General features: G+C 43.2%; 1 protein-coding gene across 1 annotated transcript; it reads right to left on the minus strand.

The window, feature by feature from the left end:
- Positions 1 to 267: 267 nt before the first annotated feature.
- LOC141059790 (general transcription factor II-I repeat domain-containing protein 2-like) lies at positions 268 to 2073 on the minus strand. Its single transcript, XM_073555906.1, has one exon. The coding sequence runs from the start codon at positions 2071 to 2073 to the stop codon at positions 268 to 270; it is 1806 nt and encodes a 601-aa protein (XP_073412007.1).
- Positions 2074 to 9535: the final 7462 nt, after the last annotated feature.

Below are 9535 nucleotides of genomic sequence, written 5' to 3' on the forward strand. Positions count from 1 at the left end.
CCATAAATTTAATTCATGCCTATATTTTTTCACTTCATCAGCTTAGACCAGGGGTCCTCAAACTTTTTAAACAGGGGGCCAGTTCACGGTCCCTCAGACCATTGGAGGGCTGGAATATAGTTTTAAAAAAAAACTATGAACAAATTCCTATGGCCTGCCCTATGCACACTGCACATATCTTATTCAGAAGAAAAAAGAAACAAAACAAGAACAAATACAATTTTTAAAATGAAGAACAAGTGTTAAATCAACAAACTTACCAATATTTCAATGGGAACTGTGGGCCTGCTTCTGGCTAATGAGATGGTCAATGTCCGGTTCCATATTTGTCACTGCTAGTCGTAACAAGTGATGCAAGTGTTCATCAGTTAGTCTAGATCTGGTAGGAGATTTCAGGTGTTTCATTCTGGAAAAAGTCTGTTCACAGACATAAGTGCTGCCAAAGATGGTTGCCATTTTGAGTGCATGCTTCCTGAGATTAGGATATGTCTCAGAGGGGAGAGATGCATAGAAATTAGGAAGGCTGCTTGACTTGAATGCGTCTTTCAGAGAGTCACAATTCTGTAGTTCAGCCAGTTCCATTTGGTAAACTGTATCCACATTTTCAATGTCAATAGAAAATGGGTTACGGAAAAGCTGTATGTCCTGTCCATGGAGATGAAGCTCTTTAAATCTAAATTCGAATTGCTTTAGTAAGATTTCCAGTGAATCCACACATGTTTTGTTTGGGAATGCAACCAGTGGTTTTTGCGCTAACAGATTTTGAGTTGTGGGGAGATGGCAGAAATTTTCCTCCTTCACTTGTTTGATGAGGAGGCCTAATTTTACTTCAAATGCTTTCACATGTGATTGCATATCACAGATGAGCTTCCCCTTTCCTTGAAGTTGCACATTGAAACTGTTAAGTAACTCTGTTACATCTGTCAGAAAGGCAAGGTGCCATTTCCATTCTGCATCATTGAGCTCTGGTATTTCTTTGTTTTTTGAAAGCAGAAATTCTGTAATCTGTGGAAGCAAGTCATAGAAACGTTTCAAAACTCTCCCTCGACTCAGCCAACGGACTTCTGTGTGGTACAGAACATCTTCATAGCCAACATTTAGCTCAGACAGAAATTCCTGAAATTGTCTGTGGTTTAATGCATTAGCTCTAATGAAGTTAACACAAGATACCACAATTTTCATAACAGAGTCCCACTTCAGTGATTTACTACACAGCGCCTGTTGGTGGATTAAGCAGTGTATGGCTATTGGATGAGAATGGTTATACTTGTCCATCTCTTGGTTAATGCGAGCAATTACTCCTTTCTTAGACCCCACCATGCTAGGAGCACCATCAGTTGTCACACTGGCTAGTTTAGCCCAGTCCAGCTCCAAACCATTCACAGTTTGGCAAACCTTTTCATAGATGTCCTCTCCTGTAGTTGTTCCTTTGATGCTTTGCAGTGCAGCAAGCTCTTCTGTGACTTCAAAATAATCATTCGTCCCACGAATAAAAATTAGAAGTTGTGCAGAATCACGAATATCATTACTTTCGTCGAGTGCCAAGGAAAAATAGGAAAGTTTTTTTGCGGAGTTTTGCAAATGCTGATGCAAATTGTCTCCCATTTCTTCAATCCTTCGTGTAATTGTAGGTCCTGAAAGACTCACTGTACTAAATAAATCGACCTTCTCTGGACACATCTCTTTGGCTACAGAAAGAAGGAATTCTTTAACAAATTCTCCCTCCACGAATGGTCTGCCAGTGCACGCTATTAGCTTGGCAACTTGAAAACTTGCTCGCAGTGATGAAATATTTAGCTGCTTCTGCTTCACAAACGTATTTTGCTGAGTTGTCAATGTATTTTTTAGTTTTAATATTTTATCTTTTCTCACTTCTCCAACCAAACAATCATATTTATCTTTATGTTGAGTTTGATAGTGTCGACGCAAATTGTATTCTTTGAACACAGACACTATATTCTGGCATATCAAACAGACAGCTCTTTCCTTGTACTGCATGAAAAAGTAATCATAAGTCCACTGTTCCTTGAATATCCTACACTCCGAGTCAATTTTTCTCTTTCTCGATGTCATTGTTTCCTAGAGATTCAAAATCGCTATTAGTAAAATACCAATATATATACAGCTCTACAAAAACTACACCAGAAATAAAATTACCCACACGGAGACATACAGACTGCACTGCCCATCATTGCAATGTCATCAGTGCCTATCAATGCAGCCTTGCCAGTCCCCAATAGACAGGTAAATGTCCCCAATAGGCAGCATAATCCCCCATAAGCAGCATAGTAGTCCCCCATAGGCAGCATAATCCCCCATAAGCAGCATAGTAGTCCCCCATAGGCAGCATAATCCCCCATAAGCAGCATAGTAGTCCCCCATAGGCAGCATAATCCCCCATAGGCAGCATAATCCCCCATAGGCAGCATAGTAGTCCCCCATAGGCAGCATAGTAGTCCCCAATAGGCAGCACAGGTCCCCAATAGGCAGGTAAATGTCCCCAATAGGTAGCACAGGTCCCCATTAGGCAGAACAATGTCCCCACTAGGCAGGAAAATATCCCCAATAGGTAGCACAGGTCCCCATTAGGCAGAACAATGTCCCCACTAGGCAGAAAAATGTCCCCAATAGGTAGCACAGGTCCCCATTAGGCAGAACAATGTCCCCACTAGGCAGGAAAATATCCCCAATAGGTAGCACAGGTCCCCATTAGGCAGAACAATGTCCCCACTAGGCAGAAAAATGTCCCCAATATGTAGCACAGGTCCCCATTAGGCAGAACAATGTCCCCACTAGGCAGGAAAATATCCCCAATAGGTAGCACAGGTCCCCATTAGGCAGAACAATGTCCCCACTAGGCAGAAAAATGTCCCCAATAGGTAGCACAGGTCCCCATTAGGCAGAACAATGTCCCCACTAGGCAGAAAAATGTCCCCAATAGGTAGCACAGGTCCCCATTAGGCAGAACAATGTCCCCACTAGGCAGGAAAATATCCCCAATAGGTAGCACAGGTCCCCATTAGGCAGAACAATGTCCCCACTAGGCAGAAAAATGTCCCCAATAGGTAGCACAGGTCCCCATTAGGCAGAACAATGTCCCCACTAGGCAGAAAAATGTCCCCAATAGGTAGCACAGGTCCCCATTAGGCAGAACAATGTCCCCACTAGGCAGGAAAATATCCCCAATAGGTAGCACCGGTCCCCATTAGGCAGAACAATGTCCCCATTAGGCAGGAAAATGTCCCCACTAGGTAGCACAGGTCCCCACTAGGCAGAACAATGTCCCCAATAGGACCCGGCATTAAAAAAAAAAAAAAAAAAAAAAGTACTCACCTATGTCCCCGCACTGCTCTGAAGAGGCGCCCGCTCGTCTCCGTCTTCTTCCGGCACAGGCCCAGGCGGCGTGACATCATCAGACCGCGCAGGTGGCGTGATGACAATCACGTCGTCTCTGTGCACTGTGCTGTGGGAGGGCTGCGCAACGCCTTTCCTCGGCGCCTCGTCCCGCCTGCAATTACACGGCCCGCCGGCACTGAACTGCAGTGCAGTTCATGAGCTCAAAGTCGGCCTGGCGGGGGGCCGGATAAAAGTCTTTGGAGGGCCGCATGCGGCCCGCGGGCCGTAGTTTGAGGACCCCTGGCTTAGACTATTTGGTGCAAAGTGGATAAAAAGCCAAGCGGGAATACTTTTACAAACCAATACTTTCGCAAGGGCTTATTCACTCGTAGCATTTTTACTGATTGTTTTTCTGTGTTTTTTTTAGTGCAGGGAAAACTATGCAGTTTTACAGAAATAGCTAAATAAATTATATTTGCAAAACCTCATTCACACGATGCATTTTTTTCCCTTGAATTTATTGAGTTGTGTTTTTTTTCTTTTTTAAACCGCAACATCATTTTTTTCAGCATTTTTTGGGGGTTTATTTCTACCCAATCAATTGAATGTATGAAAAAAAAACACATCAAAATCCGTGTGTAGTGTATGCAGCACTTTTACAGCCAACACTGCATTTTTCATGGCAGGAAAAAAATGCTGCAAAAAAAGCACCGTGTGAACATACTCTAAGGCTGGGGCTATGCTACCCCACACAGCAACTGTTACAATGCAGCACAGTGGAACTGATTGGGGTCAACATTGCGACCCACAAGATGTCAACAACAAGCAAAAAATTAAACTGGTGTTGACTTTTCACGACTTGTGACCCCACTCATAATGTGTTAATTGATGGAGAAAGGTTGAACCTGATGAACCCAAGTCTTTTTTCAACCTATAGAACCCCACTCACTTGCATTATGCTTTGATCTTTAGCCGTGCGATCTGTGTAGCTGCCAAAGTTGACTGGTCTGGTCTCGCCAATCTAATTAATTTTTAATGGAGACTTTTTGGAGACTCTTGTGAAAGTTACCCCAAGGACTAATTATGCACTAACAGGGAGAGACCTGTACATCGGACGTTGCGGTCTAGCAGAAGGCACAGGCCCACACGTCTCCTGCTCTCCTTCACACTCTTTCTTTACAGTGTAGCACCTCATTGGAGAAATTATATATTCTCTGCACAAATGACACTTCCTTTTTAATGGCAGGTTCTGCCATAATAGTAAATGAGTCTGTACTCTGCTGCCACACTACACGGGTCAAGGGAAGGAAGGTTGACGTGTCCTGTTGTACTGATTTATAAGGTGCCTCATAAACCTGGGTGTACGATACGGTAATGCTTCATTACAACCATTGCTGAATCACCAGAGATGTGATGCAAAGATGTTTTCCCATGAAGCTGGGTAGAGAGGTGGTCTGTGTGTGGCCCCTCTACACTTTGCAGAACAACATACCGTAAAAGTAATATGAGGAAAAATTCCCTTAAAGAAGCCCTCCTCCCACAAATATTTTCTTTAATAAATCTGTGTATATATGTTATTATACTCACCGACCACCACATTCTCCACTATAATGCGCCATTCTGCTCCTCTTCTCAGTGACATCACCACTCTTTAGACTCTGGATCACTCTATGCGTGAATATAAGGACCAGACTTAGAAATCCTCGCATTTACATGCCATGTATAATATCAATGAGGTTATTAATGATTTTCTGAGGAATGTTCTGCCACAGTGAATGCACTTGAACAAATCATCAAGATCCTCCGCTGGCAGCTCACTTGGCAATTGCCAACTAATGATGTTCCATATGTGCTCAAATAGGGAATTCGGAGACGCTGCCTAAAACTTGTGAACTGTACTGTATATATGTGGATCCCTAAATATAATAGTACATTGCTAATTAATAGAGCATAACAGGGAAGTCCTAGTACATGATATAAAGCAAGATTGCATATATGTATTTAAAAATATAATCTATATCAGAATCAATACCAACACTTAGAAATAAGATGGCAAGCCTCTTGTTTTCCCATCTCGCACTTTGACACTGATCTAGAAGGCTTAATATTTTCTTCTATATTCTATATTTTTTAGTACTAACTACTCTCATAGTCTTATATTTTGTTTAAGTATTTTTCTTAAAGTTTCATATTTGATATATTTTCCTATTTCATATGCAATGTTTTGAGAAAACTGTGCTATGGGTACACTGAGAAAGACTTAATAGCTAAAAATCTCATAACGTGTGTTTGAAGGTTGCAGATGATGGAAATTTCCAATGTGAACTGTCTGTAAATGGTATAAGAAAGCTGCTCAAAGGTTAATAAACAGAATTGTTTTGTTCACAAATGGTGTTCATTTCTTTCCGCCAAGCTTTTATCATGACTGAGGGCCGAGTCCAACAATTTTCTTCACTGGTGATCACGTAATCTGACTTTGAGTCAGAACACACAGCTACAAGAATGCGCATCTCCTTAGTTGCTTCTTCAGTGACTGAAGGCTTTGATGCTTCAAAAGAGCACATCTTGAAAAACATGGTCTGCTTTCAAATCTTAAGGCAGGTATCCACTGTAAGGATTCTGAGTGCTTTGCATGCAGCGGACACCCACCTCGCCCAAAGCGCTGCCCCCTTTTGTACGCGCGGTGATTCCGCATGTGTTCATTGAACACATGCGGAATCACCGCATCCTATACATAGACTGTGCTATTTATCTTGCGGAGACTGAGCGTCTCGGCAAGATAAATAGACATACTGCGATCTATAAAGACGCGCCGCATGTCCAGTTACGCAGGTTTGCCACCTGCACCTTTGTACGCATAGTGGAGATGGGATTTCATAAAATCCCCTCCACTATGCTGTAACATCTGGACGCTGTGGATTGGACGCTGCGGCTGTATGCAGCGTCCAATCTGCACAAAATCCTGACCGTGGAAACATACCCTTAGTCTGGGAAACTAGATATGAGTGAACTTGTTCTCGAAAACGTTCACCAATCTCAAATTCCGCACATTCGGATTCGGATTCCCACTCATTTTTCCTCAAAGTTGGCCAAATTCGGTCACAGTTCGCTAAATGACCGCGTGTCCACTAATGCTTATGTTAGGACTTTGGCTAGGATAATGTTTCTGCATGATGAGTGGGGAGGATGTTTTATGAGTGGAGGAGGTGGGTAGAGGTCAGAGGTAAGGCGGAGTGTAATTTTTTTTAAATTACCTTAATGTGTGGAGATTCCAGTAGCCAATCATTGCGCAGAAACCAACCACAACATCCAGACACAAAGGCTTCTGTCATTGACTGACGAAGTTACATGTCCCTCTTCATATAAAAATATAAAAAACAGACATGTTGTTTTGCTGGCATCATTTTGGCAGTGCAGAGGCTGCTCCTGCTGCTGCAAGTTGTCATATAGATAGGATCTTGTTCTGTGTGAAATCGACCTTCCAACATCTAACTAGTTTGTGCTAATAGTGTTGTGCAGGCAGGAGTCAACATTTCCTACTCAAAATCGTTTGGGCTAGTACTATGTTGCAGTAAGGACTCACAAGTCACACTTACTAATCAAAATAATTAGGTCTAATATTGGGGTGCAGGCAGGAGGCCATATTTCCTAATCAATATTGTTTGGGCTAACATTGGGGTGCAGGCACGAGTCCCATTTGCTACTCAAAATTGCTATGGCTAATATTTGGGTGCAGGCACCAGGTCCCATTTTCTGATCAAAATCGTTTTGTGCTAATACTGTGTTGCAGGCAGGACTCACAAGTTACATTTACTAATAGTGATGAGCGAGTATACTCATTGCTCAGGTGTCCTCCGAGTATTTTGGCGTGCTTGGAGATTTAGTTTTCATCGTCTCAGCTGCATGATTTGTGACTGCTAGACAGCTTGAATACATGTGTGGAATGCCTGTTTGTTAGGGATTCCCACATGTATTCAGCCTGTCTACAAGTCACAAATCACGCAGCTGCAGATGACGAAAACTAAATCTCTTAGCATGCCAAAATACTCGGCGGACACCCGACCATGCTCGGGAAATCCCGAGCAACGAGTATACTCACTCATCACTATTTACTAATCAAAATTGTTTGGGCTAATATTGGGGTGTAGGCACCAGGCCCCATTTCCTAATTAAACTCATTAGGGCTAATATTGGAGTGCACCAAGGAGGCCCCATTTTCTAATCAAAATCGTTAGGGCTAATATTGGGGTGCAGTCAGGAGGCTCCATTTCCTAATCAAAATCATTTGGGCTAATATTGAGGTGCAGCCAGGAGTCCCCATTTGCTAATCAAAATTGTTAGGGCTAATAATAGTGTGCAGGCACCAAGCCCCATTTCCTGATCAAAATCATTTTGAGCTAATTCTATGTTGCAGTCAGGACTCAGGAGGTCACATTTACTAATCAAAATAATTTGGGCTAATATTCGGGTGCAGGCTCCAGGCCCCATTTCCTAATCAAAATCGTTTGGGCTAATATTGTGGTTGCAGCCAGGATGACACATTTTCCAGTCAAAATCATTAGGGATAATATTGGGGTGCAGGCACCAAGCCCCACTTCCTAATCAAAATAGTTAGTGCTAATATTTTAGTGCAGGCAGGAGGCCCCATTTCCTAATCAAAATAATTTGGGCTAATATTGGGGTGCAGCCAGGATGCCACATTTGCGAATCAAAATCGTTAGGGCTAATATTGGGGTACAGTCACCAGGCCCCATTCCTAATCAAAATTGTTAGGGCTAATATTGGGGTGCAGGCACCATGCCCGACTTCCTAATCAAAATCGTCTGGGCTTATACTGTGTTGCAGTCAGGACTCAGGAGGTCACATTTACTAATCAAGATAATTGGGGCTAATATTGAGGTGCAATCACCAGGCACTATTTCCTAATCAAATTGTTTGGGTTAATATTGAGGTGCAGCCAAGAGGCCACATTTGCTTATAAAAATCGTTAGGACTAATACTGAGGTGCAGGCACCAGGCCCTTTTTCATAATCTAATAATGGGCTAATAGTGTGCATGCACAACAATGTTATCTCAAACAATTTTGATTAGGAAAAGGGGCCTGGTGCCTGCACAGCAATATCTCAGAAAATAAATACTGATTGTTCATTTAGTGACAGGGTCCTGACAGGTTTGGGCCTAGGGTTGTGAAACAGCTGGTTAAAAGAGGGGAAGGGTACATATAACATGAGTGGGAAAAAGCAAGATCATGGTGGAAGATTAGGTTTGGTTTTTGACATGTGCGTGGGTTAGGTGGTAATGTTATTGAACACTCTACTGAACAACCACCGTGTCGTTCTATCCAAAGACAACTGACGATATCTGTTACTGAACGTGCTACTCAAAATCCTTTCTTTGGCAGCCGCACAGCGGTGCGCCTTGTAGATGAGGTTCAGAAAGAGCATGTGCACCAGTGAATGGCAAGCGCTACATCAAGTGGCCTCGCCTCCTTTTCCTCCACCTTAACATCACACACAGTACAATCCTCAGAGGTGGCACCCCAATTACCTTTGTTTCACCCCGTGTCACAACTTTCCAACCGCCCAACTGACTGTGGTAAACTACAGATGGGCGAGTCTACAGAACTGTTCACACATTCTATTCCATGGGCATCAGAGGTCTGCTCCAAAGATTCATAGAGTCCAGAATAGAAAATCCTCTGCACCGATGGCCAAAATTTTTTCCTGTTGGATCCGGGGCCAGACGAAGTAGGGACCGAGCAGAATCCAGACCAGTAATCCCCAACTCCAGTCCTTAAGAGCCACCAACAGGTCATGTTTTCAGGATTTCCTTAGTATGGGCCAGGTGAAAATTGCAGTACCTGCACGGGCAATAATTCCATCACCCGGGCAATACTAATGAAATCCTGAAAACATGACCTTTTGGTGGCTCTTGAGGACTGGAATTGGGGAACACTGATCCAAACCCTTGTCATCAGATGTTAAACCCTGGGGTTTGAGGTGATTCTGATAAGACTCAGGTACCTGAGGCGCACGTGGACTGTACAGTGCTGCCTGGGCAGGAAGAGGAGGAGAGTGACTCTCAGGGTGAGGAGTTGGAGAACAGAGAGAATGATGATGAGTTGTAGAGTCTACTTGGTGTGAACCTAGAGGCACACAGCTGAGCAGCTCAGCAGAGGAGGTGAAAGAGGAAGGGGACA

Source organism: Dendrobates tinctorius, unplaced genomic scaffold (assembly GCF_039654945.1).
Source record: "Dendrobates tinctorius isolate UK_male_01 unplaced genomic scaffold, ASM3965494v1 ptg000231l, whole genome shotgun sequence".
NCBI classification, from domain to species: domain Eukaryota; kingdom Metazoa; phylum Chordata; class Amphibia; order Anura; family Dendrobatidae; genus Dendrobates; species Dendrobates tinctorius.